The sequence below is a fragment of the Bos indicus x Bos taurus genome, chromosome 17, assembly GCF_003369695.1.
Source record: "Bos indicus x Bos taurus breed Angus x Brahman F1 hybrid chromosome 17, Bos_hybrid_MaternalHap_v2.0, whole genome shotgun sequence".
NCBI lineage: Eukaryota > Metazoa > Chordata > Mammalia > Artiodactyla > Bovidae > Bos > Bos indicus x Bos taurus.
Genome location: NC_040092.1, coordinates 23923437 through 23937227, shown reverse-complemented (window position 1 = coordinate 23937227; position 13791 = coordinate 23923437). Strand labels below are relative to the sequence as shown.

Sequence of the window (13791 nt, the reverse complement as noted above, 5' to 3'; positions counted from 1 at the left end):
CCAGGGACTGAAGCCACAACCCCTGCACTGGAAGGCTAAGTCTTAATGGCTGGACCACCAGGGAAGTCCCTGGCTATGATTTATTGACCTTTTATCATTCGACTATTACCATGTGTAATGGGCTGAATGGTGGCCTCCAAAAGACTGGTCCCCTTAGAAACTATGGATGTGATCTTATTGGGAAACAGAGTCTTTTCAGATTTAATTGAGTTAAAGATCTTGGGATGAGGTCATTCTGGATGAGAGTAGGCCTTAAATCAATGACCAGCATCCTTACAAGGCTGAAAGGGAAAAAGATGTGCAGAGAAGACTATGTGAAGCTGGAGGCAGAGATGGGAGGGCTGTAGTCATAGCCAAGGAAGCCAGAAGCCATCAGAGGCTGAAAGAGGCAAAAGAGGAACCCCCCCAGCCTCCTGGAATCCATGGAGAGAGCAGAGCCTTGTTTGGATTTGAGTTTGGACTTCTGGCTCCAAAACTGGGAGAAAGTAAGTTTCTGTTACATTAAACTACCTGGAAACGAAGGCACTGTGTTAAGTGGCTCATGCCCATTTTTTTCAATAATACAGTCTCATAGTCCTACAAAATAAGCTCATAAGAGCTGTCCCTCCTCTAATTTTTGCTGCACACACATCCAGCATCCTGCCTCCTTTTGTAACAGTTCTTCAATCTTTCTCTGGGAGAAATGCCTTTCTCCCTTGAGTACAATATGGTGGAACTGTCTGTCAGATCGTCTTAATCTCTTCTAGACCAGGGCTGGGGCTGTTCTCACTCCTGGCTATACCTGAGAATCACCTGAAAAGTTTTTTAAAAATGAAAATGATTAACACTGCTTCTTTGCCCACCTCCACTTCACTGCTACAAAGATCTTGGTTCAATCCATTAGGTGTAGAGTCTGGAGGTTATTTAGCAATTTTTAAAGCTTCCAGGATGATTCTAAAGTTCAGCCAAGGACAAAGGATTCTTCCTCCCTGGAATCTGGGGCTTCCCAGGTGGTGCAGTGGAAAGAGTCCACCTGCTAACGCAGGAGATGCAAAAGACGAGGGTTCAGCCCCTTGGTCAGGAAGATTCCCCTGGAAAAGGAGATGGCAACCCACTCCAGTATTCTTGCCAGGATAATCTCATGGATGGCAGGCTACAGTCCATACAGTCACAGAGTCGGACTGAGCGACTATGCACGCATGCCCCCCGGAACCTAAAAAAAAACATGACCACAGAGATAGAAACACATAAAGGAATTAGAGTCCCTGTATCCCAGTTGTACCCTGAAGCCGGACATCAATGACAAGTACCAGAACCCTTGAACTGGCAACTTCAGACTTTTAGAAACCTGGTCCCTTAGTGTACCTTAAGGGTCATAAGATCCCAATCCCTTAGCTGATTTGTTTCTGCTGCTAACACCAGAGGCTTCTGACCAATTCATTCAGGAAATGGCAGAACAGATGCTCAAAACTAAGCTAAAGCTTCCATGATACTGGGCATCCTTAATCAATTCATAAACGATAGCTCCCCATGTCGCCAACAACATAAAGGGTGTGAAGGGAGAAAGAAAAAAAATTTTATGGAAGGTGATTAAGAGGTACAAACTTCCACCTATAAAATAAATAAGTCAGGGGAATGTAATATACAATATAAGGAATATAGTCAATACTACTGCAATAATGGTGATAAATGATTAGACTTTTCATGGTGATCAACTCATAATGTATATAAATGTCCAATCACTATGTTGTATACCTGAAAATAATTCTATATGTCAACTATACTTCAATAACAAAAAAAATTATATAGAGATGACATGGTCTTCTACATCAAGTCTTTGAGGGTTCCAGACATTTGCAACTGTGAATATGCTACCAAGAGCATTATTAAATAAAAAAAAGAAATGTACACACTGCAGAAAACAAGGACTCACTCTCGGAGACAGCTATAACTATTCTCTTGGAAATTTTGCTAATTCAGACTTTGGCTGGGTTGTATTTTACTTTTGTCCTCTCTTTAAAGGCAGTGATTTCTAAATCCCTAAGGTATAGAAACACTTCTGTTCAGCTCAGCACACAGGTAGGGCAGAGAATTAAGTCCTAAAGAGAAAACAGTTTCAAAGATATTAGAAGTACCCACTCACAAACAAAGGCAAGCCAATTAAACATAATTGGTATCCTTCTTCAAAGTATATACAAATAATCTCTAGGTGAAAAATTCCCTTAGCCATTGCCCAGGGTATAAGTGAATGCACTTCTAAAGGATCATACTACTAAGTCACTTCCCAGGTGGGGCTGGTGATAAAGAAGCTGCCTGCCAATACAGGAGACACAAGAGACGTGTGTTCAATCCCTTAGTCAGGAAAATCCCCTGGAGAAGGGCATGGCAATCCACTCCAGTAATCTTGCCTGGAGAAATCCATGGAGAGAGGAGTCTGGTGGGGTACAGTCCATGGGGTCGCAGAGTTGCACACAACTGAAGTGACTTAATGCATGCTAAGTCACTTCAGTTATGTCAACTCTTTGCAACCCTATGGACTATAGCTTGTCCATGGGATTCTCAAGGCAAGAATACTGGAGTGTGTTGCCATGCCCTTCTCCAGGGGGATCTTCCCAATCCAGGGATCGAACACTACATCTCTTATGTCTCCTGCATTGAAAGGTGAATTCTTTACCACAAGAGCTACCTCGGAAGCCCTGGAAAGGATTATTATATGTAGAGGGAAAAATGCTGGGGATATATTGTTTTAAGATTCCTACACAGCATATAAAGTAGTATGATATAATTTGAATGTAGGCTTTGATTAATTAAAGATATATCTTGTAGGGCAATGGCTAAATTTTAAAGAGGAATAAATAATGAGCCAATAATGAACCAATACGGAGATAAAATGGAATCATAAAAAATATACTCAGAATGAAAACAGGCAGAAAAAGAAGGAAAAAGGAGGAGAGAACAGATGGTGCCTAGAGAAAAAAAGCAAGATGATAGATTTTAATATAAATATGTCAATAATCTCATTAAATATAAGTGGTCTAAATACAATTATTAAAAGACAGAGATTATCAGACTGGATAAACAGGCAAACCCTAACCATATACTGTTTATAAACAATCCACATAAAATAATACAGATTGTTTTTTAAAAAAACAGAAAAGATACAACAATACAAACTCTAATCAAAAGTAAGCTGAGGTAGCTGTATTAATATCACATGAAACAGACTTCAGAATAAGGAATGTTTCCAAGGATAAAGAGAGCTATTACATAATAAGAAAGAAGTCAGTTCAAGAATTCATTATAATTCTAAGTGTGCATGTACCTAAAACAGTGTTTCAAACACATAAAGAAAAAGCTGACAGGACTGAAATGAAAACTAGACAAACCCACAACACTTCAACACTTTGAGATGGAGACTTCAACACTTTTCTCCATAACTGACAGAACAGAAAGATAAAAAATAAGCAGGGATATAAAGTACCCAAATATCACCAGAGACATCTGGAGAGTCTTTATAAATCTTAGATAAAGATGTTTAGATATGACACCAAAAGTGTAATTACTAAGAGAAAAAAATTAACAAACCAAACTTCATTTAAAAATCCTCTGCTCTTCCAAAGATACATACTGGGAGAAATCATATAAACACACATCTGAAAAGAAACTTGTATCCATACTATATAAAGTACCCTCAGAGATCAATAATATGAAAATAACAACCAATAAAAAAAATGGGCAAAAGATTTGAAAAAGACATGCACCAAATAAGATATAAGAATGGTAAGAAACAAGAAAGAATATTCAACATCATAAGTCATAGGATAAAAGTTAAAACTTGAAAGATATAGTGCTGCTGCTGCTGCTAAGTCGCTTCAGCCGTGTCTGACTCTGTGAGACCCCATAGACGGCAGCCCACCAGGCTCCCCCGTCCCTGGGATTCTCTAGGCAAGAACAGTGGAGTGGGTTGCCATTTCCTTTTCCAATGCATGAAAGTGAAAAGTCAAAGTGAAGTCGCTCAGTCGTATCCAACTCTTAGCGACCCCATGGACTGCAGCCTACCAGGCTCCTCCGTCCATGGGATTTTCCAGGCAAGAGTACTGGAGTGGGGTGCCATTGCCTTCTCCAGAAAGATATACTACTACACACCTATTAGAACTGCTACACAAAATCAAACTAAACAAAAGGGTAACATTAAGTGGTCCCCAAGATACAGAACAACTAGAGCTCTTGTTGGTGGGAATGCATAGTGTTTCCACGTTTGAAAAAAGTTTGCAATTTCTGATAAAATTATGTGAACAGTTATCATACCACCTAGCAATTACAGTCCTAGGCATTTACCTAAAAGAAATGAAAATATATTTATATATGAACCTGTTTGTGAATATTTATAGTGACATTTTTCATGGAGAAGGAAATAGCAAACCTCTCCAGTATTCTTGCCCCACAGACAGAGGAGCCTGGTAGGTTACAGTCCATGGGGTTGCAAAAGAGTTGCACATGACTTAGGAACCAAACAATGTAGTGACATTTTTCATAATACCCCCCAAATGAAAGTAACCCAAATGTCCTTAAACTAGGAAATGAATAAACAATGGCTCTGTATCCATTCACAGGATTATGGAGTATTAAAGAGGAATAGACTATTTGTGATGATAGCCATCTAACAAAGGTGAGATGATACCTCATTGCAGTTTTGATTTGACGATTAAGGGAACCTTTGTACACTATTGCTGGGAATGTAAATTGGTGTAGCTGTTGTGGAAAACAGTATGGAGGGTCCTCACAAAACTGAAAATAGACCTATCATAAAATCCAGATATTCCATTCATGGGCATACACCTGAAGAAAACAAAAATACTTATTCAAAAAGGTAACACACTCTCATGATCAAAGCAGCATTTTTTACAGTAGCCAAGATATGAAAGCAACTTGTGTTCATCAACAGATTTATGGATAGAGACAATGCAGTGTATATATACAATGGAATACTATTCAGTCATAAAAAGAACAAAATTTTTCCATTTGTAATAACTTGGCTGGACCTGAAGGGTATTACGCTTAGTGAAATAAATCAGAGAAAGATAAATACAAATAGAAAGACAAAGACAAATATTATCACTTACATGCGGAACCTAAAAAATACAACAAACTAGTGAATATAAGAAAAAAAGAGATTCACAGATACAGAGAACAAACTAGTGATTACTAGTGGGTAAAGCGAAAGGTAGAGGGTCAAGATAAGGGTAGGGGATTAAGAGGTACAAACTATTAGGTATAAGAAAATAAAAGCTACAAGGATATATTATGCAGCACAGAGAATAGAGCCAATACTTCATAATAACTATGAATGGAGAATAACTTTTAAAATTTTGAATCACTATGTTATATGCTTGACACTTATATTGTAAATCAAATATGCCTCAATTTAAAAACAAAAAGAAGAAAAAGGAATAGACTACTGATATATAGGTAAATATTACATGCATTGTGGTAAGTGAAATAAGATTCAAAAGTTGCATACTGCACTATCCCACGTTTATGGAATTATGAAGAATGCAAACTATAAGGATGGAGAGGCTTCCCTGGTGGTTCAGATGGTAAAGAATCTGCATGCAATGCAGGAAACCCATGTTCCATTCCTGGGTTGGGGAGATACCCTGAAGAAGGGAAGGGCAATCCACTCCAGTATTCTCACCAGGAGAATTCCATGGACAGAAGTGCCTGGTAAGCTAGTCCATGGGGTTGCAAAGAGTCAGACACGACTGAGTGACTAACACACACATACACATAAGGATGGAGAACGAAATCATGGTTGCCAGGGTTGCAGATAGAGGAAGGGAAGTGGCAACACAGGGGTCCCTGGGATTTGGGCAAAGTGATGGAAATGTTCTTTCTATACTTCAATTGTACTATGTGACCATGTGCCTTCATCAAAATTAAAACTCTATCCTCAAAAGGGTGAATTTTACTGTATGCAAATTGCATTAATAAACCTGACTTTTAAACAAAGCAGATTGCTGTAAAAATATTCTATCCATCAGACTTTCCATTTATTCCATTAATTCAGTAATACTCCCTTTCACTCCAATTAATATACCAAAGATTCGTTTTTATTAACCTCACTTCTCATGACTATGGATGTATGAAATATCTAATACATCCAAAGGCTTTGGTTTTAACCCCTGCTCATGAAAGTGCTAACTGCTAATATAATTGAGAGTTCTGGGTTCTTCTCTGCCTGATTCTAGCCACCCTTATGATGAAGCTAAGGATGAATAATAAGTGAGATGAAGGAAGAAGGGCCAGAGGTGCAAATTCAAGTGGCCAAGGGGAAGGGGCAGGCAGGTAAGGAGGTAAGAGAAGCCCTTAATCAACACCTTATCCAGGGGCAGGGTGACACCTCCTCATAGCTTTGGTGCCAAGGTCAGCAGAGTACCCACACTCTTATTAGGGGAAATTGGAAATTCCGATTTTTATATGTGAAATCTCTCAGTTTGTGGGAGACTGTTCAGTATTTTATAAACACCGTGGACAGAACAGTGCTTGCCTGCAGGTCATGAAGTTTGCAAGCGTGAGTTCAGAGCTGTGGGTGTGGAGCAGAGAACTAGGAGAGACCCAGGAGCCTGGCGGTTTCACAGAATGGCTTCCCAGAAGCTGAAATCACTTCTAAGGAGCTTCCATGCATTGGGGAGTTTCAATTTGGGGAAGAAGAGGTGTGTGCTTAGGGCAAAAAGTGTCTGTGTACTCTAAGTGTAGGAAGGACCAGGTATGAGGATCTTTCCCATGTTAAGTGTGCACCAGGGGAGCTGAGAAGGACCTCTGCCTGCTAACAACCTCTTCCTACTCATGACACCTGCCCCAAGCTGCAAATTCCAAACCAGCAATTGAAAATCCCCAAAGCTCTAACAATCCGAAGGTTGGCCGCCTGGCTTTTAATTCCTCTGGGGACCAAAGCTGCTCTAAAGTGCAGTGAGGCTATTGGGGGACTTCTTGATGTGAATACTCACATCTTTCGTGCAAAATGAGCTATGGATCCAATTATGGACACAATTCCACAGCCAGTCCAGGTGTCTCAAAGAATATCTATGGATGACCCTGGGTTTCTGTCTCCCTACAAACCTATCTTCTGAATCATGAAGTACACCTGGCCCCAGATTTCAGGAAAGTAATTTCCGGCCTGTGTGACCTTCCCAGAGGCCCCCTGTGTGACTGACAACCATCACCTCTCACAGCATTACTTCACCTCTGACAGCATCTCAGCCCACCCCCGCCCTTCCCTCTTCTTTACACCAGGCCAATTCCTCAACCAGTAACTCAAGGACACTTCACTTCAGCCCAAGTCTTAAATCTTAGGAAGACTCCCTTTTTTCAGTGCCCTGGTCTATTTATGGAACCTCCCAAGAACAATGATTCTGTTCCAAACCCTGAGGAATTGCAGAGTCTTAAATCCACAGTTGAACATCAGCTTACAACTGGTATTAAAAATTGATCAGTGGTTTCAAGGGTTCCAGAAATCAGCACTTAAATCCTTGGGCCAGAAGAGTCAGCGATGATTTTTTTTAAGACAGTACAAATTTAAACAAGGATCAGAAAGCTTCCCTTTCTATGAGAAATCTACAGAGCAAACGTTTTCTTTGCAGATCTATGGGAGTGAATGTACTGTTACTTGTAGCCACCAGAAACAAAATGAAAAAAATTTGCAGACCCATAAGCCCCCAAATCACGTGGTGAAAACTGTCAAGCAAAAGTGGGAAGAGAAAAACTCAGTAAGTCAAAGTTGCCCTAGGTTAGGGGGAAGGGTGGCTTTGCCGGGGAGGAATGGGACAGCTCCCCTTAACCTCCAACCCCCATCCCCACCCCGTGCCCTCTAAATAGCATCTTCAAAACAAAATTCCCAATTCCACTTCCCAATAAAATTGCTGTCCCTAGCCTCTTCCACGGGGACATTTCTAACCGCCATTCCTCTAACTCAAAAGTAAAATCCTCTAGATGGCCGGGAGGGAGAAAAAGGAATGTGAGCTTTAATTAAGAAAAGTCCACAACTTACTTTGAAAAGCACATTCAGCAGTCAGAGTTCTAAACTGAACATGATTAAATCTCCTGGCAGAGGGAAAGAACCTGATGGGGACTTTCACCGTTGGCTCAGTTTAAAATGACACCACCTTTCTTAACAAAGTGCTTTCTACCCATTAGATCGCTTTATCATCACAATGTCTCTGGGAAGTATTTTAGGAAGGAATTTTTTTTTTTTTAATGGCCACTTTACATTTAGGAAAACCGAGTCCTAGAAATGATAGAATCCAGAGCACATGACAGAATTAAGTCACCAGATTTTACTCCTCTGGAATAAAACAGAAAAATGTTCCCCATCCCTTCACACGCACGCGCGTGCCCATGCGCGCACACGTACGCGCGCGCGAACGGGAGCACACGCGCGCGCGCGCGCACACACACACACTTCTGTTTACCTGGAGCTCTTGGGGAAAAGGGACACTGTTTAAAACAGCAATTTTGTCCAGTTGGTGTGTCTGGGAACCTGCAGCCTTAAGGAAAGTAGATTTTTCTGGAATCCCAGCCGGTGCGCAAGGACTTTGGAAAAGCAAACGCTACTTTGTAACATCAATTGGCAACTTGTCTCTCCGAATGTATTTCCAGCCCAGCCTGAGGCCGGAGAGGGCCCGTGATTCTCATCAGGTTGGACTCGGTTTGCCGGCTCAGGGCCCGGGGCCGCAGCGGGAGCCGCGACGCAGGGCGAAGGACAGGGACACTTGTGCGCATCTCGGTTTCACCCGATGGCCCCAAGACCCTTGCCCAGGCGCGGGCGGCAGTAAAGTGGCTCCCCCCGCACCCTTTTCCCACGCGCTCACCCGCACCGGATTCTCGGCCCAGTCGTGGTGGACGCAGCGGCGGTTCCCAGAGGAGCGGGGCTTCCTCTGCTCGAGTTCGCGGCCCCCAGTGCCGGTGCCGGACAGGGAAGGCACGCGGCGCCGGCGGCTCCCGGGCTCCAAGACCACGCTCCCGGCCCCTCGCGCCGCCCGCCCGGATCCCACACGCACGTAATCATAACCGGAAAAATAATACCAACCTTTCCTGAGCTCTTTGGGCGCCAGTCGTCCCCTCCCTGAATTCTCTTAAACCCAAAGCAGAGTGGTCAGTTCCATTGCAGAGATGAGGAAACTGAGGTAAAAGGCCACCCCCCAGGACCCACTGCTAGGAAGCCCAGATCTGATTCCGAGATGCAGTTCCCCCACCCGCGCGATCACCTCTGCGCGCTCCTAGACTACACAGGACCTCTACGGGGTACCCCGAGGGGGTCCCGGATTTCTTCCGAGCCGAGGTCCCCGGAGGCTGCGTGGTGAGCGGGCATTCCTGCGTGGACTAACGCCGGCCCTCGAGACCCCACGGTGGGGGAAAGGGGCCGGTCTGCCCTCGTAGGTCACTAGCCCCAGTCCTACCGATCTGGGGAGGGGGATGCCAGACTGGGGCAAAGGAGGTGCAAAGAGCCAGGCTGCCCGCTCCCAGACCCCAGCTCCACGTAGTTTAATGCAGGGGTTGCGTTAAGTCCTCATGGAACTCAGTGATGGTGAACAAACAGAGAGTCCCTCAGCCACGCCCCTTCTTCACCCCCGGGAAGCACTCCGAACCCAGAGATACTGGATCAGCCGAATTCGCTCCAATTTCCCTTACCTGGCACCCAACTGGGGTAGCCCATCTACAGGGGCCGTTCCGCGCCCGGGAACCAGCGCCCTCACCCAGGTCCCCAAGACAACCCCACTCATCGGCTCCCCTCCCGCCCAGGCTCCCGGGGACCGAGGGGAACTTCCCGAGCGCCGGCGCGACCGACACCCCGGGTCCCCGGCTTCTTACCTCTGCCCAACAGCGCGCCCAACACAAGGCTCAGCGCCCCACACAGTGGCGCCACCGGCCCGGGGGCCGCGCCCTCGGAGCGCATCCTGCGTCCAGGCAGCTCAGGCCGTCCGCCGCCCGCCCGGGGCGCAGCGCCCGCTCGCGGCCCCCGCCGGCTGTCCCATGCCCCGGGGCCACCCCCGGCAGCGAGTCGGCCGGCCGGGCTGAAGAGCCGGTGGTCGCGCCCCGCCGCTGCCGGGTGCAAGCCGCGGCGGCTCCGGATCCCGCGGCGGCTAGCGCTCTGGCCGGGACAACTTTTCTCCAGCCTCCAAGGCGGCCGCGGGCCCGCCCCGCCCCCCGGGCCGCCCACTCGACCCCGCCCACCCCTGGGCCCCGCCCCTGGGCCCGCCCCTGGCCGGAGGCTGGTGAAAGATGCCGGGGAGAAAGTGGGAGCTGGCGCGCAGAAGAGGAGGTGAGGCGCGGAGGCTCAAAGGTTGCGCCCATGAGGTCTCCCCTCCTCCCCGCAGCCTCCCGCCTTCATGGCCTGTGGCTCGAGTCCCGGAGAGTTCTGCGCAGGTACCCGCGACTCAAGATGGAGCCGAGCCCTTCCCCTCGCCCGCCTCCCGGGGTCCTCACTCTTCACACCTCAACTTCAGGGCGGACCCTGATTCTTTGCCTTTTGAGCCGGGGACATCTGGAATTAAGTCCCCCACAGCTGATGCGGAGAGATCTCCCAGAGAGATTATTCAGTGGGGAAAAGCAACATGCAGAACAGATTCAAGAAGAACACGGTTTATACTCAGGCGTGTGCACATATATGCATATTTGTCTGGAGGGTTAAGCCAAAGACAGCCGCGGTGTCTCAGGACGGGGACTGGAAAGCCAGGGTGACAGAAAGGTTCATTTTCCACTGTGAATCTTTCTACGTTGTTGGATCTCGCCCCCTTCCCCTTTCCGCATGTGTTTTTATTAACTATTCGGGGGTGGGGGAGGGCGGGAATGCTCCCCTTCCCTGCCAGACTTGCTCCTGCAATAGTTTTTTCTCTGCAGATTCCAAGGACTCGCCACCCCAGTTCGTGCTCCAAATGTCTTCTCTGTGTCGTACCCAGCGCTGCCCTCCCTCCTCGCGTGAATCCCAGCTGCCTGCCTGCCTTCCATGGTTACTGATGCTCGGGCCTCATTGGCCGCCCGGGGATCTGAACAGTCCCCACTCAGGACCCCAACTCCCCCTCGTGTCCGTGATTGAAAGACAATATGTCCTGAACCCAGAAGCCTTGTCCTGGAGGCCCAGCCCTCCCCCAGCTGATACACTTCCCCCTGATCCCACAGCCTGCCTAGAGATCACTTGGTGTGCTGGGCTGACTCGTCCAACCTCGAAAAGAAAGCTCACTGAATCATGTGGTCACCAGAGCCAGGAATGAATTTCAAAATAAAAGAAAAAAAAAATCTTTTATCAGATGTGAAGAAACCAAAGTGAAAGGTGTTAAACACATCTGTTTCTTTTGTCCCAAGTCAGTTAAAAGGAGTCAAGAGCCAAGCATATGGAGAAATTGAGGGGTGGAGGCAGAGACTCCAAGGGCACTCCCCATCCCTGGAGCTTTTTTCCCAGCTGGACAGCCCTAAGGAGGAAAAGGGCTCACTGATCCACTCTCCTAACATGATGGGTAGAGAAGGCAGCTGGAAAAACTAGCCAGGCCAGAAAGAGCACTGCAAAACCTTAGTTCTGATAGACTTGGGTAGCAGTAACTTCATTTTTTAAGGGAACTATGCTATAATTGCCCAGTTCTTCAGTTCATTCAGCTAGTGTACACACAATCTTGGGAGGCAAAAAAAAAAAAAAAGTAGATTTGAGTTCCTAAAATGGAAGTCACATTTCCTTCTCGTTTTTGTTTGTTAGCTTGAAAGTCACTGGAGAATGATTTTTTTTTTTTCATTTAAATGTTTCTAGCCTCAGTGAGAAATACAACATAGCCCATCATTTCCTGACTGAGAGCTTAGAAAATCAGCTTCATCCTCTCTCCCTCCTGTCTGATAAGAGAACAAAGGAAAAAGCCCCCAGTTACTCTGGCCACTCCCCTGATCTTCTCCTTTGTAGATTTACCATGTGGTCCTCCCACCCTCCCCAGACACACATCCTTTCTTCCCTTTTTGGCACAAAACATCGCCCTATCTACTGCAAAGTCAAATTCCCTGGTCTGAGACTCCATGGTTCAAATACCAGAAAAGGGGAAACTGGACAAACCACAGGGAAATATAGAACTCAAAATGAGAAAGGAAAGGAGGAGTCTTGGTAGGGTAAATCCACTCCCCAGTCCTCAAAGGCATGTGCTGTCCTCGGGTGCTCTGAGTCTTCGACGTGACTTGAGACCACAAAGTCTCCTAGCATCACCTGTAAGAGACTCGCTTCTTCCAGATTGGACCAAAGGAGACCCAGGTAATGAGTGCCTCTCTTCTGCAAATCTGTTTAGAATCCCATTCAATCTACCATGTGACCTTCTAAAAACCAAACAGACACACCCAAAACCAAACAAGTAAAGGGATGATGTGGTTGATTTATCTTTCTTTAGGAATCCCCACCCCCACCCCCGCCAAATAGAGGTGTGAACTTAGAGGTTCACGGGCAAAGAGTTTCCTCTATTTATTTTTTAAAGGCATGTATTTTTAACCCCCAAATAATTAATTCCTGAACTTAAATTACTTCCAGATGCTTTTCTGAACTTCATAACCAACATCAGAGGCCACTAATCTCCTCAAAGGCTCTTGCAAAACTCCCTGTGGGCTGTGGGCACATGGAGACAATTAACATGATTTATAGGAGAGAGGAGATATTAGAAAGAGGAAACCCGCTGTTTCCACATGTGCCAGTGGTGCATAAGTCAAAAAGGCAAGTTCAGGTTTTGTTGTTGCGTTGTTCAGTCCTTAATTTCAAATTCGCATAAAATGAGGGGAAGAACTTGATAATTTAGCTCAGGAATTTCTTATAAGGTCTGCCTCCAGACAGGGGACCTATAGGTGTATATTACTAAGAACACAGAAAAGAAGGGCTATATGTTGGCCTCGTGAGGCAGCTATAGTCATCCTGCTGATGTAACAGCAAGCCCTGACTATAGTGCTTGCTCTTAGGGATGAAAAATAAGGAAGGCAGCAGGCATTTGTTTAGCCTCTGTGGTGGCACTTTTGTTATTATTTATAGACATCATTTCATTTAATGTTCACAATAACTCTAATGGGAGTACTACTATTGTCCTTTAACATTTCATTCATTCATTCAACGGCTATCTGTCTACTGCTTACCATTTGTCTTGCCCAAATATGGGGTAATAGCAGTGAACAAAACAGATAGAAGTTTCTAAACTCATGGATCTTGGATTCTAAGGCACAGACTCTCAAAAAATATGCAAATGGATCCATTCTGTAAGACAGTGATATGTGTTACTAATAAAACTAAAAGTAAGGGGAAAGTCTGATTTGGGGGTCCAACTTTAGAGAGGGCAGATGGAGTGGGTAAGCTGGTGGATTTCTGGGAGAGGAGCTTTTAAGGAAGAGAAAACCAAAAGTACAAAGGCCAGGGAGTAGAGGAAAGAATCATTTTTTTTTCCCCCCCAGAAGAGGCACTCTGACCTCTTACAGAACAGAGTGTGTAGCGGGCAGCAGAGGAAGCCTGGAATTTAGTCAAAAGGAGGGCAGGAGTGATGGAGGCCTAGACTGGGGAGGTAGGTGGGAGTGATGAAGGGGAAGTATGGACCAGTTATGCTGTTGGATCAAGGTGGAGGCAGGAGCCTTGCTGATGGGTGGATGTGAGCTGTAGGGCAGTAGGAAGAGTCCAAGGTTTTGGCCCAAGCAAGTGGGCACCTAATGGTGCCTTTCAGGGAGGTACGAAAGACTTGGGGGCAAGCGGTCTTGGAGCATATTGGGGCAGTTGGGGAAACTGAGGCTCCAAGAGGCGGTTAAGTCACTTGCTAGAAC

At 45.6% G+C, this 13791-nt stretch overlaps 1 protein-coding gene across 1 annotated transcript in view; it reads right to left on the bottom strand.

The window, feature by feature from the left end:
• Positions 1 to 10152, bottom strand: part of TMEM132C (transmembrane protein 132C) — a 449453-nt gene extending 439301 nt beyond the window's left edge. Inside the window, exon 1 of the mRNA XM_027567043.1 lies at positions 9847 to 10152. Within this exon, the coding sequence (XP_027422844.1) occupies positions 9847 to 9931 (85 nt within the window). The 5' untranslated portion in view covers positions 9932 to 10152. The remainder of the gene's footprint in view (positions 1 to 9846) is intronic.
• Between the last annotated feature and the right edge of the window lie 3639 nt (positions 10153 to 13791).